This window comes from Lynx rufus, unplaced genomic scaffold, assembly GCF_022079265.1.
Source record: "Lynx rufus isolate CCGP_SWC_20201006 ecotype Redwood Valley unplaced genomic scaffold, mLynRuf1.p SCAF_14, whole genome shotgun sequence".
Taxonomy (NCBI): Eukaryota; Metazoa; Chordata; class Mammalia; order Carnivora; family Felidae; genus Lynx; species Lynx rufus.
Window position 1 is genome coordinate 7882815 of NW_025814828.1, and position 25264 is coordinate 7908078.

General features: G+C 46.8%; 1 protein-coding gene across 3 annotated transcripts in view; it reads right to left on the bottom strand.

Annotated features, from left to right (window-relative positions):
* Window positions 1-986: 986 nt before the first annotated feature.
* The window catches only part of ARHGAP6 (Rho GTPase activating protein 6), a 449432-nt gene continuing 425154 nt past the window's right edge, over window positions 987-25264 (bottom strand). For all 3 annotated transcript variants that reach the window (XM_047075884.1, XM_047075885.1, XM_047075886.1), the window contains exons 10-13: window positions 18770-18867; window positions 8104-8372; window positions 5214-5294; window positions 987-2987 (exon numbers count right to left, since the gene is read on the bottom strand). In XM_047075884.1, coding sequence (XP_046931840.1) covers window positions 2314-2987; window positions 5214-5294; window positions 8104-8372; window positions 18770-18867 — 1122 coding nt within the window. In that variant the 3' untranslated portion in view covers window positions 987-2313. The remainder of the gene's footprint in view (window positions 2988-5213; window positions 5295-8103; window positions 8373-18769; window positions 18868-25264) is intronic.

Sequence of the window (25264 nt, forward strand, 5' to 3'; positions counted from 1 at the left end):
TTTCTTGTCAGGCGTTCTGTCATTTACAAGGTGTTACAAACTACTTCAATTTCCACTCTGGTCCTTGGGTCCCGTGTGTGTATTTTAAAGCAACTTATTTTCAATGTGATAAGGGTATCTAAAAACCCAGCTTTCACTCGCTATGCTAAAGATACGGCCGCTGGGCTTAAATCACACAAAGAGAGAGGGAGAGTGAATATTGTTTCTCTCTCTCTCTCTCTCTCTCTCTTTCGCACACACACACACACACACACACACACTCGGTTTATTTAAAATACATGCTGAGCCCTGTTTCCTGGACCAGATATTCTAGATCTGACTATCAACAGATGGAGACCTTTCATTACCCTTTGTGTCACAGACGTCCACCGCAGAGCCATTTGGTCTGGAAGCTTTAAAACATAAAACTCTTTGGGCAAGAGCCTGGCGGGCAGAGGGCCCGATGCACGAGGCAGTTCCGTCCAGAATGGAGGGAAACAACTGGCCGGGTCACAGTCACGCTCAAAGCCTGGAAAACACAGGGTCAGTAGGAGGAGGGGGATGGCACAGAAAAGCAACTTGCCATCCACAATCAAGTAGCGTTTGCTCGGAGCCTCGTTCACAACTTTCCGCTGCGTGGGGGCACCCGGGAAGATCCGGATACTGGCGGCCAAATCCTTCCTGAGTCCCAGCCGGCCGCTGAAACGAATGAAGCATCTAAGGCCCTTAGGACGGATGTACCTTACAGGGATTGTGTTGGCAACACCTGTCCAGCAGGCGGAAACCCGGCCTGTGGCTAAACACAGCCTCCACTCGCAAGAAATGATTGTTGTAAACTTCTAAGTGTGTCAGTGTTCCCAAACCGTCTGATAATTTTTTACCAGCTCTTTAGCTGCATATGTATAGTAGCGCTGCTGTCTATTGCACTTGGACTTGTGGATAGTGAAGGGTAGGTCTGGAATGGCGGGTGAGTTCATTCATCAGATTTAATGCCAGGGAACAAAGTCTCTGTTTAACTTTTTATTCATCATGGCACAAGATAGAACATGAAGAAACACCACGGAAAATTTCATTGCCAACATGAAGATTAAGAGTAGCATGTTCCATAAAAAAAAAAAAATTCCTTTTCTATAATACACATTCCCTTATGAAGTGAAAAAAAAAAAAAATCTCAGAAAATACTGAAGCGAATCGCCACCTGCTGGTCAAAAATGGTTTTGCGGTTGAAAAACTTCAAACTGAAGTGTGGCAGGAGCATTTTACAATACACACAAAATTCCTGAAGGAAACATTTCCTCAGCCTTTGGCACGACGTCAATACAAAGCTGTAGTTTTTTTTTTTTTCCAAACATGATTTACTTTACAAAGCACTGCGTATAATTTGGTTAATACTGATTATGGGGCAGAAGGAAAAACTGCGTTCTGTAATTTGAATACTCCATTTGGATTCTTAAACACTTTATAGTTGGATTCCAGTTTGTAGTTTTGAAAAATACATAAAAATTATACATTATAAATATATATTATATATGGTCTATATAAAACTGAATTTGATCTAAACTGGGAAGGACAACTTAATTATTCTTTCTTTGTTAGGCACGGCCTTTCTCTTGTTTGGTTAACTGAAACCTTTCTAAACAGATTCTAAAAATATATTCCATAATGTATCAAATTTAATGTTCTCCTTAAAACATATTCAATATGAAAAAGCATTCGGTGACTACATTTTTTTGGTATCTCACTACTATATAAAAATATGGCTTGGCATATTCTGTTTTGTTTTGCTGTGTTAGCGTTTTTTCTTAGGCATTGAAGGAAGGGCTATCCCCAGTTAGAAAGCTATGGCAAAAGCACAGAAACCTGCTTGTGCATATTCTAGAACATTCTACGGAATCTCATTCCTTAGTAGGCGTGAAGTGATTTAAAAAAAAAAATGGTTCCTTCTGTTTCTGTGAATATATCATATATGATTATCATACATAATCTGTTACAGAATATACAACAGTCAGAACGGAAGTCACATAAATACAATTAAGCGATATCAAAGCAAGAGTTTTATCTTATACAGAGCCAAAGCGAGTAGTTTTTCGATTGGATATCGCCATCCGGTTTTGTTTTTGTTTTCTCCTAAGGCTGGCTATGCAATAGAACGTTATTATCGATGGCAAGGGTAGTGCTCTATATCTTTGAGTGAACTCGGTTTCTCCTGTGTTATTTTTTTAAAGTGTAAAAGAAGAAAAATAAGTAGAAGTGTCCAATTGTCCCACACCACCTTTTTTCCCTACTGAGTGAAAGAAGGCTGTTTGGGACGTGGGGGCGCGAACTCGGGTGGGCTCAGACCAGCGTTTCCGGGAGGGCGTCGGGGTTGTCGGTGGACAAGAGCTCCCAGATTTGCCACCGCTCTCTCTGCCAGTCGAGCCAGTCGGGGTCGCCCAAAGTCTTGCTGTTCTGATCGCCGGCGGGACCGGAGTAGGCAGTGCTCGGGTTTTGCTCAGTGGCCCGAGGCTCTTCCGAAGCTGTTCTGGAACCTTCTTCGGGCTTCTGAGGCCTCCACAGCAGTGACTCGGCAGGCTGGCGGGCTGACGCCAAAGCTTGCTTCCCTGGACCAGGATAAGGAGGAGGAGGCCTCTTGTCACGCTTCTCGCCCTCTCGAGGTCTCTGGTGCCAGGGCTTGGCTCTGCTCTGCGGCCAGGCGGTGCCTGGCTCGCTCTGGGTGAGGTCTTCGGCACTGCCCAGAGTCAAATACCGCCCTGCCTTGGGCATGGCCTGCTCGGGTCTCCTGCCGCCGCCCTGGATGTGGGGCGTGCTGCAGACCCGCGACACGGGAGGGCAGGCCGTGCACTCCACCACGGTGGCCGTGGTCCGAGTCCTCCGAATGACCTGCCGGCCACGTTCCAGTTCTGTGGGGCTCCCGTGCCACTGAGGCCAATTCGGGGACAGGTTCCCCTGAGAAAGGGAACATGGCCCCGGTCGCAGGGAGCTACTTTCAAAAATGTCTCCATAGGAACCTGGAGGCCAGAGAGAGGGGCAAGAGAGGGAATTAGTTTGCAGAATCCCCGTTGGGAGGTCCTGTCATTTCCTTCCCATTGGCAGCTTCAAAACCCAAAAAAGCCCAGTTGGCTCTTAGCTGCCGCTGCCTCAAGTAAAATATTTCCTAGTAAAAGAAATGACACGTGACGTTTTGGTCACCGGCACAGTGCCCGTCGCAGCTCCAAAGACAGACGTTAGCTGTCAAACTAGATAGTCCTGGCCACTGATTTATTTCAGGAAAGGCCCCTTCCACGTGGCTATGAACACTTCTCCGAGCATGGAAGGTAAAGGAAGCGTTCTCTTCTTGTTCGGGGCAATTTGCAGTCCTGGGGAGACACAAATTCTAATGCTTTCGTGTCTCTACGACGTCAGTAAAAGCCATTGGAATAAATGAACTGAATCTAAACTGGCCCCGTGGGAAGGACTGGTTGACATTTCCCAGCCTGCCTTGCATTTAGGAGGGCCACATAACTGAGGCCTGGCCAGCCAGGGTGCAGAGAAGTGATGTCAGCCATTTCTAGGCCTGGTCCAATAAAAACACTCACGCCTGTGAGTCTTCCGGGCTCACCCCTCCCGCCCACTACTAGGCTGGGATGGAGACACCCCCGGGGAGCCACCCCCGGGGAGCTCGGGCTGGGTGGGGCCCGAGCCCCTGAATGGCTGTGTGGACCAGAGCTCCCCGCCCCTCCTCGCCCTGCACGATCCACACTGTGACGTGATGTGAGGGAGAGATCAACCTGTGACAGGTTAAGGCTCGAGGAAACTGAAGGGAGGGCAAAAGACTGCATTTCGCGAACAAATGGGTTCTTGGCGCCTATGTCCCCAGACCGCCATTGCCCCGTTCTCTCATTTACTAAAAAGTAGGCGGGGAAAGAGAAGACGGTCACTGGGGCAAGAGACAGCAGCGTTTACGCAGGGACTGATCAGAGTTGAAATAGCACGGGGAAATGGAGCGGAACATCTGGGACTAGTTTATCCTTGAGGCAAAAGGTAGTAAAGCACCTCATAGGATACAGCGGGATGTAGTTAGATAAAGGACCCGTTCGAAATTCAGCTGGATCAGATGCCACTAAATTAAAGATGCACTATAGACACACTCGCATGTACACACACACACACACACACACACACACGTATTTGGAACAAAAAACCAAAACAGTTTACACACTTCATGCTGTGTATTAACATAACGTTCCACATGGATGAAAGAATTAAGGGCTAAAATAATGAAATACTATGAAAGAGAAAAGCATAGAAATGATTAATGCTAAAGTAAAGATCAGTTTGGTGGAAGAATTCACAAAAACAAAGAGCCATAGACTAGATTACGTAAAACGTAACAATTCCAGATATCCAAAGGGGGACAAAACTGTAAGGGATGAAAGAAATGCAAATGAAGCTAATAAATACAACTGTGGTTTCGAATGAGCAAAAATGCAAACTAGTGACTGTACCTCTGGATGTTTGGGAAGGTTCTTACTTTTGACTCGCTGCCCTATTCTGGATTTATGACTTGCTTTCCCAAATTCTGTGAGTCTGTTCTTCATTGAAAATACAGAACAAAACGCGCAAGAAAGAAGTTCCTGACAGCATCGCTTATTACAACGATAACCAAAAAATGGGTTGTAAACCAGGCGTATGCAGTCTGGAACACTATGTGGCCCTTCACAATAATAATGGCAAATAACTGGAAAATGGAAGTGAAACAGATAATACAAAGTTGCACAGACAGAATGATTGTAACTATGTTTAAAAACTCTTGCAAAAGGGGTGCCCGGGTGGCTGAGTCCGTTGAGCGTCGGACTTCAGCTCAGGCCATGATGATCTCACAGCTTGTGAGCTCGAGCCCCGCGTCGGGCTCTGTGCCGACAGCTCAGGACCTGGAGCCCGCTTCGGATTCTGTGTCTCCCGCTCTCTCTGCCCTTCCCCCATTCACACTCTGTCTCTCTGTGTCTCTCAAAAAGGAATAAACCTTAAAAAAAAATAATAAAAAAACTCTCGCAAAGGAAACGAAATGAAATATAGTCAAAGGTTGACATACCTTGGCAGAAAGGCTAAGTATAGCTTTATATGGTTTTCCCCCTATTTTCAGCATTTTCCAGATAACATCTGACAAGTACTTAATATGATGGCAGGAAAAAAAGTAACGAAACTTAATTTAGAAAGCAAGTGCAATAAACAGCCTTTAAAAGATAGTATGTCACCTGTCATTCCTGGGTCTTTGGATCCACTTTTTAATGTTGAATGCCAAGTTCCCCAGATATTGAAAGGCTCCTCCGCCATGTCTAGGAAAAAGCGTAAAGAGAAAGATATGTGACTCACAATGGAAATCGACGAGCAAAAAGTCAATCAACAAACATTTTTGTAACATGGTATCACATTCAAGATCGTGCCGGATACAAGACAGAACAAGGTGCGTACCTGCCTCTCAGGAGGCTTAGTCCGTTGCGGATTTACAAAAAAGGCTTTCTAAATAATGGTCGTGGTACACAGAATAAGGGCCCCCAAAGATGTCTGTGTCATGATCCTCAGAGCCTGTAAAGATGTCGTACGCCAAAGGGACTGCAGGTCTGATTACATTATGAGTCTTGAGACGAGACGATGACCTGGATTGGCTGGACGGGTAGACCCGACGCGATCACAAGGGTCCTTACGAGGGGGAGGCAGAAAAGGTACTATATCGTTGGAGGAAGGGCCACGGGCCAGAGAACACAGGTGGCCTCTCGGAGCCTGGAGCCTCCAGGAGTAACACAGCCCTGAGGACCCCTTTGGATTGGTGAAGTCCAGAAGTGTAAGATAATACACGTGTGTGTCGTTTTCGACCACTAACCTGTCATTTGCTAGAGCAGCGATGGGGAGTGAATACAATGGTGACGGATGACAACAGCTCTGACGGCAGTTACTGAGACGGAGGGACGTAAAATAGTCACCGTCCCTCTGCTGGTACTACCCTCCGCCATACCCCGCTGCTGACATCAACAGGTTCACCCCTGCCTGTATTCATTCACAAGCTGGCAGAGGAAGGCGCCGTTTGGGGCGTTCTCTCCATCTCAGAGTCCCCGCTACGACCCTGTGATGTGATCCTAATGAGTATTTCTTTTCTTTTTTTAATATGAAATTTATTGTGAAGTTGGTTTCCAAACGACACCCAGTGCTCGTCCCAACAGGTGCCCCATAATGAGTATTTCTTGAAGCAAGTGTCTACCGGGCGCTTCCCTGGGGCAGAGGCCCCGTCTCTCCTGCAGGCCGCGCGTGGCAGAACAGGTTACCGATGCCAAGTCTCGTGCTCTGGTCATGGGACACCAACACGACTTGTTTCTAATTCCCTCGGGGTGGGGTTGTTTGCAGGGAGACAGTTACAGGGTGGACAGGATTGCTTAGCCCCCGCACCAGTGACACCGGGGGCCGAATCCTTCTCTGCGGGGAGCGGTCCCGCATGCCGCGGGATGTCCAGCCCTGGGCTCTACGGTCTGGACCCCAGTAGCAACCCCTCCCAAGTCGTGATAACCCCAAATGCCTACAGACATTGTCACCTGTCCCCCGGTGCGCAAAATTGAGGACCACAGTGCCAGAGTTTGCCAAGATGGCCAACAGACAGAGCTTTCCTAGTGGGAAGTTGTCGAATAACATCTCTCTGAATCTGTATTTAGAAACCCGAATATGCCGGGCCTCTTACAACGGCCAGATTCTCTTCAGAGCACGTTCCTGTGTTGTTGTTGCAGAGAATGTTACGTATAGAAAATCTGTCACTAATTTAAAAGAGCAAATATTAGAGATCATTTATATATGTCAGAAAGGGAATAGTAAATCTATGATGCATCGATATCGTGGCCATGAAGAATGTGAGCAAAATGGAAAATGCTAAATGATATGATTTTAAGTGAGATACGCTTAATTCAAAAGGAGCTATACTTTGGAAAACAAAGCTGTAAAGTTAGGTATACATCTGGACAAGGACTATGAAAACTAAAGTTTTACATTTAAAAAATAAATTTTATGCTTGAAGGCAACATGGGTTACTGTTTTCTTTTTTTTTTTTAATTTTTATAATGTTTATTTATTTTTGAAGGAGAGAGAGACAGAGTGTGAGCAGGAGAGGGGCAGAGAGAGAGAGGGGGACACAGAATCCGAAGCGGGCTCCAGGCTCCGAGCTGTCAGCACAGAGCCCGACGCGGGGCTCAGACCCACGAACCATGAGATCATGACCTGAGCCCAAGTCAGACGCTTCACCGACTGAGCCACCGGGCGCCCCAGGTTACTGTTTTCATTACGAATTTTCTCAATTATTTTTTGACATGATTATTTATAAAATAAAAATAAACATACTATGCTTTAAACACACGCACACACACACACACAACAAACAAACAAACAAAGCCCTTTCAGGGTGTTTCTGTGGATTAAATTATAAACGTAGGATAAAATGTGTCTTCCATTTATTACTCAGAGTGTCCTGCTGAGCCCTGGCACTGAGGGATTACTCTGTGGAGGAAAAGAACAGAAGCAAACATTCGGTGGTCAAATAAATCTGGGAAAAACTGTAAACCACACTCTCCTTTCCACTTTAAAGAGTTTGAGAAATTGTACAATAGAGAAACCATTAGCTCGGTTAGCCCAGCATTCCCCAAACATATTTGACCATGGAACCCTTATTTTGCCAAACAAATCTTCCTCTCCCACGGAGACCTCTTTGGCACACGACGTCTCCTTATATAGTGGGTTCAGCTTCCTCTCTTTGTAAAAGTAACAGCAATAATCAGGTGACATCTTAGACAGGCAAACATGCTCCCAAACTCAGTGGCGGGGACACATCAAGTCCCTCAGATGCTCGGGGGGGAACAATCAGTGGGAGTATCGGGGGCTCTCTGGGCATGAGACTGCTTGCCACATGCCGGGGTCGGCAGGGACCCTCCCAGACCAGGACTGGGCCCTCCATCCCCTCCTCTTCCCTTCCCAGAGCCGGAACTCGGCCAATCCCACAGAAGTACAGGAACATGAAACAAGGAAGGGATGAAGAGAAGGTCCAAGTGCCCACGCCATGCCACGTGCCATCAGGGTCACCGATCTGGCCGGCGCCGGCCGGGTTCCAGTTACCTTTGCCAAGCCTTGGTCCAGGAGAACTCTCCCTTGATTTCGACGATGGCAAGTGGCTCACCAGCACGTACTGCTCCGGCCCTTTGTAAAGCTTCTCTGAGCCCCCCGGGGCCGCGTCGTCTTGCATAGCCAGCAAGGAGCGCTCGGACAGCACTGGGGAGTTGTTGTCATAAGGGGAGAGGTCTCCGCTGGAGGCCTTGTTGGAGTCGGTGGACGAGTGCCTTCCTCCCACAGAAAATGAAACTTCCGACCGCAGCATGTCAGGGCTTCTGGTGCAAGGAGACAATAGCAAGCGCGTGAGTGTGTTAACACTTAGTGACCAGATTCAAAAGATAGGACCGTGACACAAACGACAGGAGGAGAACGCATGGATGGGCACAGGGGCCGAAACCAAAAGACAATTCGGAGCCAACACTTGTACAGCGATAATGTGAAAGCGTTTCCACGACACGGCCAGCAGAGGGCAGTGAAACCCAACAGTCGTTACAGGACCTGTCCGGGCCAGGGAGGCGGGGACGATGAAACAGACATGGACCCCTGTATTCTCCAGGGGGCATCGCTCAAATGCCTGTTGCATTAATCTCGCTGCCACTGGAAAATCAAAGTCTGATGCTCGCTATCTGTTAAGTAAGGAAAAACTGGCAGAGAACTCTGTGACGTTCCTTAATATCCTGAATTGAATATAATTCACATAAAACGATGAAACTTTTTACGTGAAGTTCACGATGGCCTTATGGACAACGTTTCTTCCCCCACCCGAACGCTCAGTGTGAGTAAATCCATCTTTCCTGTGACAGTGACGACAACGACGACGACGATGATGCTTCTGGTGGGAAGAATAGATTCACGTATGAAGAGGCGAAACACATGACAAACACATGACCGCCACTACAGTTCATGGGATTTTAACACTCCGAAAATGAGTCTACAAGGCACGAGTGCTTTTGCAAATGGATGCAAAACATGCTAATCAGCATATCCACGATGTCTGATCGGTGCATTAGTTGTCACAGCAACAGAAATAACAGCGAACGTGTGAGAGGGGCAGGAAAATGAGACCGTCAAGAACATGAAGAGAGTGTTGGAAGGCTTACCTGGGAGCATCTGTATTTTCTACCTTCCTCAAAACAGTGGCCCTGACATCTTGAAGGGAAATGATGACAGATTAAAAGTTCCAGAACCTACTTCTGTCGCCCCCCTCAACCCCACTTTGCTCCTCTTTAACTAGTCTTTGCTTTCTTCTGGTTTAATTTTGCAAAACAAATCCTTTGGGATCTTAAAGAAGGTAAACACACGCCCGAGCAATCTTTTCCTAACTAAAGGGCTGTGTGCACGCAGGACGGAGGACGTGCCCTCACAGGGGGATCTAGCTCAGTCTCGGGTTTCCAGCCCGGGTTAGCGTCCAGGAGAAAAGCCATCTCCGTATCTGTGACGTGCCTCGCCTGTCACTGACATGGCCAGGAGCTCGAGCACTTTTTTGCTGAGGAAGTTTCTTATCCACATGGAATAAATCAGTCCTTTCCTTGCCTCCTCTTTAAACCGACGATAGATAATCTTATGGGAAAGAGCCAGAGGACAACCACGAGGATGATTTTCCAGAAACGTGAGGCCTCCCGTGAAATGAAGGAAAAATAAAAGAAACTTATTTTATTTCTGCTGGAAATGGGGGGGGGCGGGGCAACTATTTAACCTCCATATCTAATGAGGCGGAATTCTCCCAAATTCTAGCAGGGGAAAAACAAAGCAAAACAAATGGACACTGCTATGTCATCACGAATTTGACTCCGGCTGAGGAAACTTTACTACGAAAATGAGAAAAACTGAATGGGTTGAACATGGAGCTGAGCTTACAATCGGGGTTCTGACCAGGGCTAGAAATTAGAGTACGGGGCCAATTTCCGTGGTTTTCCCCGTTTAGTTGACAGCTTCCCCCGTCGTTAATGAAAATGTCTTAGGTCTCCTCGGCAAGAATAAGTCAGCGAGGACTAAAGCGTGATCTTGTGGGATGTTTGAAGAGAGCCCAGTGCATTCATTAGCCCAAACGCAATAACCATCAGGGCCACGAATGCTTTTTTGCCCCCTCACGCTGGGAGGAAAATGTTGGAACGGTGGCATTTTAGCTCATGGGGATCCCAACTATTCTGTCGCGCGTCTTGCTCATCTGTCTTAAAACACATAGAGAAGAGAATACATTCAGCCAAATATGATAAGCTGCGGATCGAGCCAACGGTTGCGTGCATAAAGAAAGGTGCCCTACGGGGGCGCCTGGCGGTGGCTCAGTCGGCCGAGCGTCCGACTCCGGCTCAGGTCATGATCTCACGGTTCGTGAGTTCGGGACCCGCATCGGGCTCTGTGCGGACAGCCCAGAGCCTGGAGCCTGTTTTGGATTCTGTGTCTCCCTCTCTCTCTGCGCCTCCCCCAAGTGCGCTCTGTCTCTCTCTCTCTCTGCCTCTCAAAAATAAAGAAAAATAATTTAAAAAAAAAAAAAGAAAGAAAGAAAGGTGCCCTACGGAAGAAACGTAGCGGGTCTCAGCACTAGGAACACTTCGGTTTCCGCCCAGCGAGGAGGTTACTTTGGCCCTATGGAAGCATGCATCAAGTTGCCGTCCCGAGGCCTGTGGTCACCTCTGTGTGTCCCCACCCCGGCCTCGTCTTACCTTATGGCTCTTCCCATCGTTTTCCTCTCCCTAGCCTCTCAAATTACTCACTACAACGTTGTTCCACTTGCATAGTTTTGCAAGCTGCTGCAGTAAGCTCTTTGGGGACTGTGCAGACGGGGAAATCACACTCACATTAATTATTGGGTGTACGGAAAAGGCTTCATGAGAACATTTCGTTTGCTTAACCGAAACAGAATAAAACAGAGAACAGTGGTAACAATAACAAAAATAACCGAGCTGCCACACCGTTTCCCTTCCATTTTCATGGCTGTGATTGGAGCTGATGGAGGAGAGGTGAGAGAGGAGGAGGTGGAGGGCCACTGACCACTTCCTCTGTTCTTTGGGGAACATCACCTGGGAACTTGTTGGAAATGCGAGTTCTCAAGCCTCGCTCTGGACCTACTGTCTGGACTGGCTATAACATGGGAGGCCCCCGGTGAAAAAAAAAATTAAGAATTTGCAGGTGGCGATAGCAGATCATCGAGCCACGTGTGGGCCTCTTCTCGATGGAGGCCCTGTGCAGCTGCACAGGTTGCAGACTGTGAACTGGCTTTGCCTATTGAAAGGGCATCTGGGAGTGGGGCTAGCAAACTGTGTTTTAAAAAGCCCTCCAGGTATCTGTGACGCAGGGGCAAGTCTGAGAACCTCGAGGCCAAACTACCTTCCCTCCCTCATCCATAGATAGGACAGTGGGCTAAGGATCTGTTGGGTCAAATCAGGAAGGACAGCACAGAGAGTGGCCCAGACGTCAGCGCTGGTTGGCCGAGGGGGTTAATGTGGCGGTCCCGACCTGGAGGTGGCTGGGGCCACAGCTGAATAAAGGGGGGGGTGCGCCCATCCTAGCCACTTGTCAACGGCATCCAGATAACCCAATGCGTTTGGGTTGCGGATCAGAATCGGTGAGGTGAGAGGAAGCGGGAGAAGCCAACCTGCCTTTCTCTGCTCTTCAGGTTCATTCTCCTAAGTCAAGCCACCAAAGTGACTACAGCCGGGGCCCCAATCAGGGGAGAAACTGAAGGAAGCGGCCAAAGCTAAACCCTGCGGGTAGAGACGCAAGCAGGTCTCACAGTGGACACAGGCTGTGAACCTGAGGGTGGCTGGGCTCGCGGCCAGGGACGCGAGCAGAAATGCACTCGTGCAAAGCGACCCCTTTGTAAAAGTGGGTGCTCACACAGGGTTCCCTGGGTGGCGGGCAGGGCACTAATCTCCTGCCAACGACTCTCCTAGAGGAAACGAGGAGGTCACACGTCTCTCTAGCAGTCGAGGCAGTAGGGCTTGAGACCCTTCTGAAATGTATTTGAGAAACGGTATCCAGCATTATTAAACCACCAATAGTCAAATGCTGTGTTTACACTTGGGGTCAATGGCCCTCTTAAGTGTTTAGGGCGGATTCCACCCATCACTTCGTTTTCTCAGCAGAGGTCAGTAAGGCGGTGGCCAAATGTGCCCAACAACCCACGTGCGAGGAGTGCCTTTGCACGTGGGAGTCCGCCAGTTGGTAAACGAAACGAAACCATTTTATTCGCTTCTCAGGACTCCCACGTCCCGCACGGGCAGTGCAGAGGCTAAAAGAAACTTTGGTGTCATCCCATCGCTTTATCATCGAATCTACCTGGAAACAAATCCGGAACCCCCACCGCCATCGCCTTTGCTAACATTTGCCTCTAAGATGATTCAGGTCTATGGAGACAATTTTTTTAAGTTCAGTGCTGCAAGTGAAGGCAATTAAATTTTTGTATTTGTTTATGTAAAATATTTCACCAGCGGTTCGCTAAGATGAGCGAATGGTTTCAAAGCGCGTAGCGGGCCCTCTGTGTCTTGGAATTGAGCGGACAGGTTGCCCGTCGACACGGGTTTGCCTCCACGAGACCTGAACGCACAGCGGGCACGGCCGGTCTCAGCTAACCAAATACGCACGAGATAGATATGGAGAGTGAAGCGCTTTCTCACCCTTAGCTGGTCCCTCCAGGTCAGGGTGTTAACACGCCGCTGGCAGGGGACTGTGGGCAGGCCTGCACTGCAGCTGGAGGCACAGAACTCGTTCTGCGGATAAATGGAAAACTCTGGTTCAATCACCGGATGTGGCAGCCCAGCCCCCTGCTGAGCTGTTCCCCAGCGAGAAACATCCTCGGAGATTTCAAGCACGCGTCGGCTTCTTCCTTGGCTTCGTCGCTCAACTGATAAAGCTCAGTCTGCTGGGACTCAGAGCACATACCCATCTCACACACTATTAATCGCACGGGGACATTCGAACTTACCCAGGGCTCGGGTGAAATTTCTCCCCTCATTTTTAGCTCTTGCTAACTCCCTCCTGATAGCCATGGCACACGAAGGCGTTTATGACAGGCGCAGAGGAAAACAACGCTGACTCCCTTTTTGTACAGTATGCCTCATGAGACATCTTCCAGTTAGTATTCTGCAAGTTTATAAAAGAAGTTGCGAATCATCGTAAAGGCGTTCGGAGAAAGAGGTGATGCGATCGATTCTCGCTTCGTTTTGAGTTGGCTTTCCGTAGAAGGCACATTCACGCTTTTTGGAATTTTTCATTCTGGAATTTCCTACTCCACATGCATTTCTCCTGAAGTTGTCTGGCTGAAAAGGCTTTCTTTTTTTCTATTTTTTTTAATGTTTATTTAGTTTTGAGAGACAGAGAAACAGAACCTGAGCGGGGGAGGAGCAGAGAGAGAGGGAGACGCAGAATCTGAAGCAGGCTCCAGGCCCGACGCGGGGCTCGAACTCACGAACTGTGAGATCATGACCTGAGCCGAAGTCGGATGCTTAACCAACTGAGCCACCCAGGCGCCCCTGAAAAGGTTTTCTTGAACAGAGTGTGCATGGGGGGGGGGGGGCGGGGGCGGGTTAATGCTTCATTCATTTCCAAGGAGCTGGAACAGAAAGACAGCTGAGGCTACACTACGGCCAGTCAGTAGGGTTCATTGCTATTATACTATACTGAGAAAGTCTGATTTCTCGTCTCTCAGAATTTCCTGAGAACTTTTTGACCTTACAAATCCTAGGAAAAGGAAAACTGAAATCATAGTCCATCCTGTAGCGCTCCATGGTTTTGTGGAGGAAGGCATTCTCAAGGACAGTCTTTGAAAGGTTAAACGAAATTATCTACATGATATTTATTTGATAATTTCAATGTGACGCCTTGAATTATGAGAAAGCCTAATGCTCCCCCATCATGAAGAAGGTAGATTTTTTTTTTATTCAACAGGAGGAGAATCTGGTTCAAGGAAACAATTACCTTTCACTCCCAAACGCAGTGAAATTTGTTTTACTTCCATTTTGCTTCCAGAATATAGTAGGAAAATGCTATATTTAGCCTTGCATACCACATAGGTATGCATGGTTGTTTGTGATTTTTTAGTGGTTACCTTTTTTCCCCAGAACATTAAAGCAGCTGAAAGCTATTGAAAAATTGAAAAGTTGGCACATTAGGACTTACATCATTATATTAGGGTGAAATGCTTTATTTGCGCCCAAACAGAATTGTATTATTTAGTTCAGCTTAACTTAATTAAAACTTATTTAGGATTGTTACTTGCTCAGGAGAAACTGTCAAACAGCAGTTCTCTTGGTTGAAAAATAAGATAAGCAAAGAAGTATTTTCAAAGCATCACTGATGGGTTTGCTTCCATTTAGGCCAGCATACACATTTTCCCTTTGGCTTTGGGGTCCACGGTGGCTCGGCGTGGCAGTGGCCTTTAAAAAATTTTGTTTAATATTTTGCTCATCGTAGATTTTGGTGTTAACTTTGACTTTAAAAAATATGACAGGTCCACATCGTTCATTTTGATGCCTGAATTTTTATTTATTTATTTATTGTAAATGTTTTACTATTTATTTTTGAGAGAGAGAGCGTGAGAGAGGGAGGGGCAGAGAGGCAGGGAGAATGGATCGGAAGCAGGCTCTGCACTGAGAGCGCGGAGCCCGGCGTGGGGCTCGAACTCGCGAACCGTGAGATCATGACCGGAGCTGAAAGCAAGAGTCGGACGCTCAACCGACTGCGCCACCCCGGCGCCCCAACGCCTGACTCCGTAGCACACCCTCCACTTGGGCACCTACGTGAGTGCCTCACTCTCCTCGCCCTGCTCTGGGCCCTGCTTCGGTTCTTTTCTTCTGTTGCAAATGCCGGAGTCCCACATGCCTCGTCCTCTTTGATTTACCTTCCATTCTCATCCCCTACCTCCTTACATCCCTAAATCAAAGGAAGGGGATCTATTTTGAGTGTCTTTGAAGAAAAGAGCATATAATTCTAATAAATATTCCAGACAAGCAATGAAAATACTGGAAGTCTTGCATTGTTAGTAATATAAATCTCTTCTAATCTCCCTTTGGTATTCCGTTTTGGTTGAAGCCAAAAATCTAAGTAGACAAGCACGAGAAAAAATCACGAGTCCTCCTTCCGCCGCCCCAATGCTGTCGTCGCAGAAGAAGAGAAAAGCTCAAACCAGAACAAAACATTCAATTCCCAAATATCACTAAATGTTTGCTCCTTCAAAACAGAAATTATCGTAAATATGTTCTTGTTCTTGGTTCTGCACTCTTTTGAAAACTCGTTTTTCCACTCCCCATCCCATCTTGTGCAGTCTCCACGCGGGGCACAGGAGTCCACAGCTTTATCTAGGTATGTGGGCCGATGGCACAGAACAGAGGCTTCGGGTCACCTTCCCACTTGTGTGTCTTTTCACCCTCACCCCTCTCTCTGTTCCAGAACCAACACCGCCATCCCGATGCCGACTGGATCAGGCCGGTACCGGTGGGCTTTGCCTTTAGACACCGCTGCAATTTAAAGCGGATGGCTTCCTTTTGCGTCATACTGCCTTCAGTGGTTGCTGTCTCGTGGATAGAAAGGTAGAAAGCAGTGACACCCAAGTCTTTGGTAAGTGGTTGCAAATGAACAAAAGTAACATGGTAGCAATCATTGACATTTATTAAGCATTCGTTAGAAATCAGATATTCTTCTAATAGCACAACAACTCTGTTTTACCTCTGCTTTACAGATGAGGGGACCGAGACAGAGAGAGACGAATCTATTTACCCAAGACCACATAGCTAAGAGCAATCTCCTGTCACTGTAATTCGTTGCCATCACTTCTTAATTTAAGTGCCACCCCAAGCCTGCCATTTAAGGGCTTCTGTGCTCTGTGCCGGCCAACAGTTTCCTTAATCACGCCCACAGCCAGCTGACGGAGTTATTGTTATGTCCAGGCCCTGGTTCAAGCTTCCCAAATGTCCAGGTCTCTTGACACCTCTCCGGTCTTCAAAGTTCACTGCAAATCCTTGCTCTTCTCAGAAGCCATCGCTGAGACGATAGGTCACATCTCTTTCTCTTCTCCAAACTCCAGGTGGATTTATGGTCTGGAGTGTTGGTTCCCTTCCTTCGTCAATGCAAAGACCCCCTTTTAATGTCAGAAAATCACCTGCCTCAAATATAGTACCGTGTGATGGCAAATACGTAGTATCTAACGTGGCAGAACAGTAGAACCACAGGGGAGATTTAAAAAATTCCTAATGTCCAGACTGTACCCTAGAACAAACGAATCCAATCTCTAGGGGTGGGGCTCAGGTATGGTCATTCTCAGGCTCCCCAGGGCATTCAAATGGGTAGGCAAGTCTGAGAACCAATGAGCCAGCACATATCATTCCACACTCTGTGACACACTTCCTAACATGATTCGCATTATTTTTATCCTTGAAGGCCTCCTTCAACGAGTCTGTAGGCACCTAAAGTTAGGAATATGCCTGACATTTTAAGCTTTTGGTATTGAAAGTGTGGATCACAGACCAGCAGCATCACATCTGGGAGCTTGGTAGAAATGCAGATTCTCAGACTCCCTCCCCCGAGATCTACTGATTCAGATCACCAGGAGGGCTTTGTGACAAGATCTCCTGCTGATCTGTATACACAGTGAGGCTTGAGAAACGTGTTTAAGGTATGAAGACACTCTCTACAGCTCAAGGGTGGGACTCTCAAACCTCAAAAGACAACCAGGATGAAATAAGTATTTATTTACGTATTTTTACTTCACGACATCATTATCAACCCTTCTGGGCTTCTCCTTGGCCTGTACCTAGAGGAAAACAAACACTCCCTCTCTCCCTTACTAAGAAAGTCATCTCCAAATGTTTTCTGTTCAACAATGCTAGTCTCTGACATCCACGGAGCACCAGTGAGCTCACTTCCCTTCCCTTGAACCCCTGACACACACCTATGATCATGGCCTAGGGTCGGCTTGCCTTGACCTTACAATTCTTATTCTTATAGGGATAGGGAACAGGAGAGGCTAGATAACTATGCAGCTTGGGATGGGCCTAACTCATACGCTGCTTCCTTCCCCTAAGAGTAGAGAAAGAAAAGTTCACTTCTTGGCCTTTATATGCAAAGAACATACCTGAAAACCACATAAAAATAACTTTCATCTACCATTCTTCAAAGCACAATATTTATACATTTAAACACACCATCTAAAAGCGGAAATTTGGCAAGTCAACATCAGTGGTTTTTTTAGGTGTGTGTTGTCCAGCTTTCCCGCAGAGTACCCATGGAACGTCATAAATGCAGCTTAACGAGGGACTCACGAACAGAAATGCCACCATGTCTGTTTTCTGGCGCGGGGAGGGAAAGGAGTGAGTTCATTAAAATTCTGGTGATACGAGATCTGCTGTGAAGAAAAGCCATTTGCGTTAGTTTAAATTAGAACTTACACCTTGATGATGGTTAGAAATCTAGGAAAAATTTAAGAAGAGCAAGACCATGAAATACCAGCCCATTAAGACAATTTGAATATATTTTTAGTCACTCGTCGCTCTTGGGGCTTGACTCCAGGCAAAGTGTCTTACTCGAACCAGAATTTGGCCTGATCATCGTGGCACAAGGATGATTTTTTGAAAAGTGCATGTGAAATAGTTTCAAATGAAAATTCATCTATCGAATTCAACATCAACATAAAGGGACAACTCAACACGTGTTGGTATCTGTAAGACACCATTGAATAGGACATACCATTATTTTATACAGAGCTGAGAAAGGAAAAATGCTATGGATTACATCAGGACACGCCATTGATTGTCAGATGACTCTCAGTTTCAGAGACGATAAAACGTGGGAAGAAATGTGTCTTAGAGTTGTTGCAATTCGGTATATTAAAAGCATAACATAAATGGCATTTTCATGAGAGGATGACAACTTTTCATGCCACAGATTTAAGGTTTGGTGTCATGGCAGCAACATCGCTCCTGGATAACGATGCAAAACTACCCTCTTAACTGGCTTTGCCAAATGCTCAGCACCCCCACACGTGCTGCCTTTCTACCAAATAGTTGGGATTAATCCTAAAATCTGACTAATGTAAAAAAGCCAGTGCTCTTCCTTTGGAGGCAAAATGGCGGCAAATCACAGCCTACGGCACGGCATTCGTTTTACTCATTGCAAACATGGCAGCATGTGGAGAGCAGTGTGCGTTTTTACCAAAAGGACGTCAACTGCGAAGAGGGGAAGAGTCAGGAGGGCGCACACCTCTAATTTCAAACGGGAACCCAGGCCTTGGTAGAGGCTTGTCTTGTGGTTTGGTAACGTGTCACTTGCGCTGAGAAATGACACAAGTAAGATGCGTCCAGGCGTAGCCTGAGGGGCACGTGAGTACAGCTATCAGGATTCTAGAAGGAGAAACACTGAGGTGCATCACAGTCCTTTGAGCTTCTTGCCAGTGATTTAGTTCTTTTTTTCCCAGTAAACACAGTCAAAAAGACCTTGAGGGGCTAGAAGAAGCCAAAAATGAAACAGAAAGCTCCCATAAGGCACGTTCTAATTTAATAAGTGGATTAGTCATACTGAAGCACTTTTCTGGATAGGTGGACTGACAAGATTCCCCAGGAAGTTGCCAAAATTCCACTTCAAGTCACCCTGCATGGAGTTACATAAACCTCTTGAATTCTCTAGAAAAGGACAGAGGAATCCCCACGGCAGCTTTGGAAGAGGGGGTGAGTGGCATACTCACGATGACTGGGAGGCCTTTCTTCTGAGTAAATAGTCCACCACATCGGGGTCGGTCTCCAACAGGCTGATCAGGACTTCGTTCTGGAGATCTGGCGGAACCTGGAGGGGCCAGACGTTGAGGTGTCAGTCAAACCATTCCAGAAGGGGGAGAACTAGTGTCACTGGCGACTTTACGGTAACATAAAACAGAGCCTAAAAGGTCGTAACAGAGCAGAGTGGTTCACCAGTTAAAGCCAAACCTATACCAACCCATAAAGCCAGTTTAATTCTTAGGACAAAGTGGATGATTGCCAAAAAGTCATACTCAATCCACATGTCACACGTCCTATGACTGGAGATATAGCCTACTCACTTGGATACCTCTGTGCTTAGACTAGATTTTCTTGGCTTTGAATAAGCAAGACATCATGGTCAAGAGGGATGGTGTTCATAATTTATCGTCCAAATTATGCCAAGACAACGGACATAGATTATAATTGTTTTGGGCAGTTCTGGAACATAGGTTTATTAAGAGGGCGGCCCTTGAGCCAGACCGTGTTTGAGTCCTAGTTCCATTTATTAGCTGTGGGACCTTCGGCCAGGTACGAGACCTTTCTAGGTCTCCGTGTCCTCATCTGCAAAATGGAGAGAATGAGGTCCTCGCCACAAACGGTTGCTGGGGTGATCAAATGACTTACTACGTGTCGAGAACTTAGAACAGTACCTGGCAGAGACCAAACATGCGAAAGCATGCCGACGACTATATCTGCACATGTCATTTTGTCACTCGAAGCCTGCACTTCCCCCCCTCCTCGCATCCTGGTCCATGGACAATGAAAAGGCTCTCGCTTTGGAATCTGACAAGGCATTCACTAGAATTCTGCGGGTGAGCGCCACGTGTTGCCCTAGGCTAGTCCACAGCGTGTTAGAAGACGGCCTTACCATGTTAAACCGCTTGTGTGAAAATGTTGTGTGAGGAAAGTCTGAACTCCACTCCACTGGGTTTTCTACTCTATAGACGCTGGTAGCTCAACTAACGGAAACTCAAGTTATTGAGAGAAAACAAAATTTCCGTCTGGTTCTCGCACACGAGGTCTCAGCGACCAGCCTCTTCAAAACTGCAGGGACAAGTGTTCGCAGAATAAGGGGGCTGGTGGAGGAGTTTGCCTCCTGCCTCTTGCAGAACTCAACTCTTCTTGAGCTCTGAGAAGCTGGAAACAATTTTATTAATAAAAACAGGGATGACAGAGCAACAAAACGCTTTCCTTCTCTCATAAATCTGTCCCTCCCACTTCATCCCGAATCTTCATTAATCACAGTGCCAAACCCTACTCACACAAACTCAAAATCTGGGTTGCGTTCAAGCTTCTCTGTGTCCTTTCCCCTCCCTGTGCAGAGCCAGGAGATCTATTCGATTTCATCTCTGTGAGGCCTGTTCCTACCGTCCCCCCTCTTCCATTCCATTGTAGTGATCCAAGTTTGAGCCCTCGTGACCCCTCTGCAGCGGGCATCTGTTGGCCATTACCAGCTTCCATTTCCCTCTTGTTATAGCAGCTATGCCCCAAGTCCCCCAACCCCTAGCTCAGGGGTGATGCGTAAGCTGGTCTAAGGCCGCCATCATTCCCTTCCCAGACTACCACAGCTGCCTGTGGGATGGGTGTGCGGCCCCAATGGAGGTCACAAAAAGCCGGGAGGGTTCCCCTGAGGCGTCTGAGGAGGCAATGTGGGGCCAGAAGCCCCAGAGGGCCTCAAGACTGTGCTGACGGTCCAAGAAACACCACCAAGAAATGGAAAGAAAGAAAAGGGTCAGTTGACAGCATTTGAGTCCTAGGTACAGCTCTGCCTGGAGCCATATTTGCCTGTGGATTGTTCAGCTGTGTGGGCCTCAAGTTCCTTACAGCACTTAAAAGTTTTTAGTCCGAAAGAAAGATACGTCCTCGATGAACCCGCGACGCAGGAACTTGCTAACTTGTATACCCTCTGTTCCCTTCACCTCCGGCATCAAGTTTCTTCTCTGTGGGGTTGTGGGAGAGCTCTAATCAAGGCGCCTGCTCAGAAACCTTTTTATCCCCACTGCCGACGCCCTCGACTTGCTTGCTCGTCTTTGCCATTTTGGCCCCTGGCAGTCATCCTCACACACTCTCCATCGGCACCCCTGCACTTCTCCCCCCCCCCCCGGCCTCTCCCCACCCCGTTCCTTTAATTCATCACATAAATATTTGGCGAATGCCTCTCTTGAGTGCCAGGAGCTGGGTGCTGGAACTCAGCTGCAAACCAAACAGACAGGAATCCCGGTCTCCTTGAAACTGACAACAAATATGGAAAGACCGGCATTCAACAAATAAAGAAAACATAGCACGGGTCGCACGGAGGAAAACGAAGCAGAGGAGGGCGATGGAGAGGGGGGTGGGGCGGGGCAGGGAAGTGCAATTTAAGTAGGATGCCAGGTCACAGAGAAACTGACATCTTAACAGAGGACTGAAGTTGATGAAGGACTTGGAGAAAATCACTCCAAGCAGAAGGAAGAGAACAATCTCAGCATCGTGAGTCACGAGCAGAGAGGAGGCCCGGCGGGGCTGGAAAGAATGAGGAAGGAGGCGAGCGGTAGGAAGTGGATCAGGTGGCCAAGGCCAGATGCTGAGGAGTCTTACGGGTCACGAGAAGGACATCTGCTCTCAATCTAGGCGGTGGGGGAGTCACTGGGGGTTTGGAGCAGAGGACTCACGTGAACTGTCGTCACTGGCTGCCGCGAGGGGTGAAGCAGGGAGCGCAGAGAGGGGCCGTCGACCTCTCCAGAAGAGAGGGACGGAGGGCTGAACCAGGATGCTGAGCCGATGAGAAATCTTGGGATCTTGGCGACAGTGAAGGAGAGGGCGGACAAGAAAGGTGCCTGGAAGCACGGGGCTGCCACGGAGGCTGACTGGTCTACAGATCTAGTAGGCAACTGGGAAGAGAAACTTGGGAGATATATACCGATGGCATTTAAAGCTCTGCGACCAAGCCTAATGGCCTGGGAAGGAGAAGAGAAGGGACAGGCCTTTGAGGTCAAGGCTGAGGGATTCTGTCCTCTTTATTGCATACATGAAAAAAACAAAAAGACCGATAGGGGTGCCTGGTTGCTCAGTCGGTTGAGCACCCGACTCTTGCTCTCAGCTCAGGTCTTGATCTCAGGGTCGTGAGTTCAAGCCCCGCCTGGGGCCCCACGCTGGAGGTGAAGCCTACTTAAAAGAAAAAAAAAAAAAAAGACGGATCATTTTTACTGTAAGTTTTTGCAACAGCACGGCCCAACAGATACACAGTATTATATCAATTTGTCAAAGAGTGATGCCTAAAGGGTAAAAATGAGAGGAGAGCTCCTGTTTAAAAGATGAACAGAAAGTGAAAAATAATATAAGCCCACAATGTATATCCTGAGCACTTTCTGAAAGAAATTCCCATGAGCAAATGAGGAAAAATATTTGCTTTTCATGCCGTTAGTTTAATTAAAAATTTTCCATCCTTGGACACGTAATAAGAAATTTTGCTCCAAGCCCCCATTCATTCCCACTGAGGAATCAACAGCCTTCATGCATATCCTTCGGGGTGCTGCAAGCATCACAATATTAATTCTTTGAGAGTGTATGGTGTGTCTAATGATAAATTATTAACTTGGATACGCTATTAGAATAGGTTACGGGGAGCATCATTATTGAAAGCATAACTTTCCATAACATTCTGTTAAATCATTCTGTAATGCAGAGTTTTCACTCGTTCAACCGGGCTTGGTTCCCAACCAATTATAATCACTGAGGCTTATTTTGCGTAGCACGCACGACTTTTACTTGGTGACAAATGCAAATAGAAAGGGTCAGTGTTATACATCTATCTATAGTTTCTTCTTAAAAGACCCCCAATGCCATTTTGGCTCGGGGACAGTATTTGCAAGTAAGTAAAAAGATATCATTTAAAAATGTGGATCCACGTATTGTAGGAAGGATAGGGAAAATTCTCCTATGTATTATGTAAGACTGACTACCCTGTACATGAGCCATTATTTTAATTCGTTTATTTATATCCCATCTTGTTACAAAATGATATAAAGCAGCTTTAAAAATTCATTTGATAACGCCACGTTTGTTTGTTTGTCATTAAGGAATGGTACAGAAAATTGGGGCCAGTGGGAAAATGAGGACAGAGAATTGGAAAGGATGCCTGGCACGGACTTTTAATATTCGTACAACAGCCTCTGGTGCTGTTTTCTCAATAATCCCTCCAATCTTTGCCCCTATTTGTGTATTTAATTTGCTATTATTTAATGAAACTGTCAAACTACTGGCTCAGTTCAGTTGGATGAGCATTCATTTTCGGTGAAGTTCCATACTTAAGAGAGAAACAAAAGTTGAGGGAATGAACGGACAGGAAACAGGAGCTTACGTAAGTCAGAAATATCCAGACAGACCATTCCTAGTTGCGCTCCATTGCAGGAATCGGGACGTTGTCAGAAGAATGAGTAAGATTCGACAGCCCCTGAGGTCCCGTTTTTATAAGCTTCGTTGCTTATTATCAATTAGTGTAAACTTGGATACATCCATGATCTTCTTTCGGATTCTGTTCCTGCATCTCAAAGTCCGGGCATATCCTATGTGTCCCACTTGCCTTTATGGAAGTGTGTGAGGATCAGAAAGGCTGACGGATTTGAAAGCACCTTACCAATTGCCAAGAGGCTTAGAATAAAAGATTCTATTCGAAACAGACAGAATAATTAATAAACGAAACACTTAGAAGAAAAAAATAAAAGCGGATAACATGGAGATGGCCTATATTTGTTCTGCGACTTTTTTCTAGACTAACAGGCATCCATCTCTGCCTCTTTTCCCGTCCACTCACAGAGAAGCATCACTCTCTTCTCCTCTGCTTAACACTCGGGTGGGTGACCAAGTGGTGGGATTTCCTCTTGATGTGTCTCTACTCCTGAACCCCACCCCCCGCCCTGAACTGCTAGAGTTAAAGTTTGTGACCAGTTGGCCGCTCATCTGCAATCGTCTTGGAGCCAACTCCACGTAGCTTCTCCCTTCTGGTTCCTTCTCTTCCGCCAGACCTCAAGACATCATTAGAAGGTAAGTTGCCTGAAGGCAGGGGTGGTCGGACTTGTCTGCCCAGAAGTGATACAGGCTCCCAGGGTTGTAATTCTCTTTCAGCCAGCCCCTTTCTCGGAGAGGGCAAGCGCATGCCTGCCAATCCTGGCCGAGGTACCCCAAGTGGGGGTCTCGAAACATCTCTTTTCATCACGGGATGTGATGATGGCTGCGAGAGACACTGGAAATAACTGCGTCTTCTTTTTCCCCTTTGCCGCCTGTTCTTTTTTCTCCTGAAGCTCCTAGCTGCACACCCATGACCGTTCACCTACTTACTCAAGTCAGTATTATTACGCTTTTCCAGAACCCCAGCTCGGGTGGTGTTTTCTACCCGATGGATGCTCAAAACACGTTGCCGGAATGGCTACAAATAATAAGCAAAAGAACCCAGAATTATTGGTCTTTATGGTATACACTTGTTCTGTTAGCTTTGTATGGACGCTTCTCTCTGCTTATAAGAGAGTACCAATGTCACGTTCTAGCAAAATACCCTTGCTATTAATTTCTAGAGTTGGCAAACAAACTTCCGTTCCCAACTGAGGATTGTGAGAAATTTTCTGACACGTATGCAAACTATTGTTCCCAGTCATATAAAAACGAGGGGTGCTCGGCTGGCTCAGTCAGTAGAGCATGCAACTCTCGATTTCCGGGTCATGAGTTCGAGACCCACGCTGGGCACAGAGATAACTTTAAAAAATGAAAAATGAAACGTATGACTCCATATTCAAACACATTTTATCTTTTTTCTTCTGGGATTCTGTATACAGCCAAACGGAAACTAAGGAGGAGGATTGCGAAGAACACATTAGTTTTTAAAATCAACCAGTTCTGCACATGTGAATGAAGAAACAAAACCCAGCCCCAGTGGCTTCTTCACTTACAATGTATTGTTTCACATCAAAATCTCTGCTGGGTTTTAGTCAACTGTTCAGTAAGTTTAGATATATTCCAAGGGTACCATTTATGGTTGTGTTTATCCGGAGACTCAACTCCTTAGCTCTTCATGTGTTCCTTCAGAGCAGAATGCTATTTCAAAAATCAAAAGAACTTTGGACTCTCCTGCTTCAGCGGAAAAATGTAAACAGTGCACATATGAAGGGATAAAACTGTCACGATCAAAATCCACCCGATCAAATTAAAAATGAAACCTTGAACGACTGCCTAGGGCATAACTGCCATGGTGTAGTTTATTCTATAAACCACAGAGGGGGAAAAATGGTTCAAGTTCTCTCCATTTACTAAGTCACTACAACAAACCATTAGGGGCTTCTCGGAGAGCAATTCCCAGGACACAGCCCTATCGTACTTGCCTCTGGGTGTTCCAAACCAATATCCGTCCCTTTGCGCTGGACCACGAAGGATGCTTTGGCATTTAAAACTGCAACACTTTCCAGCAAAAGTAA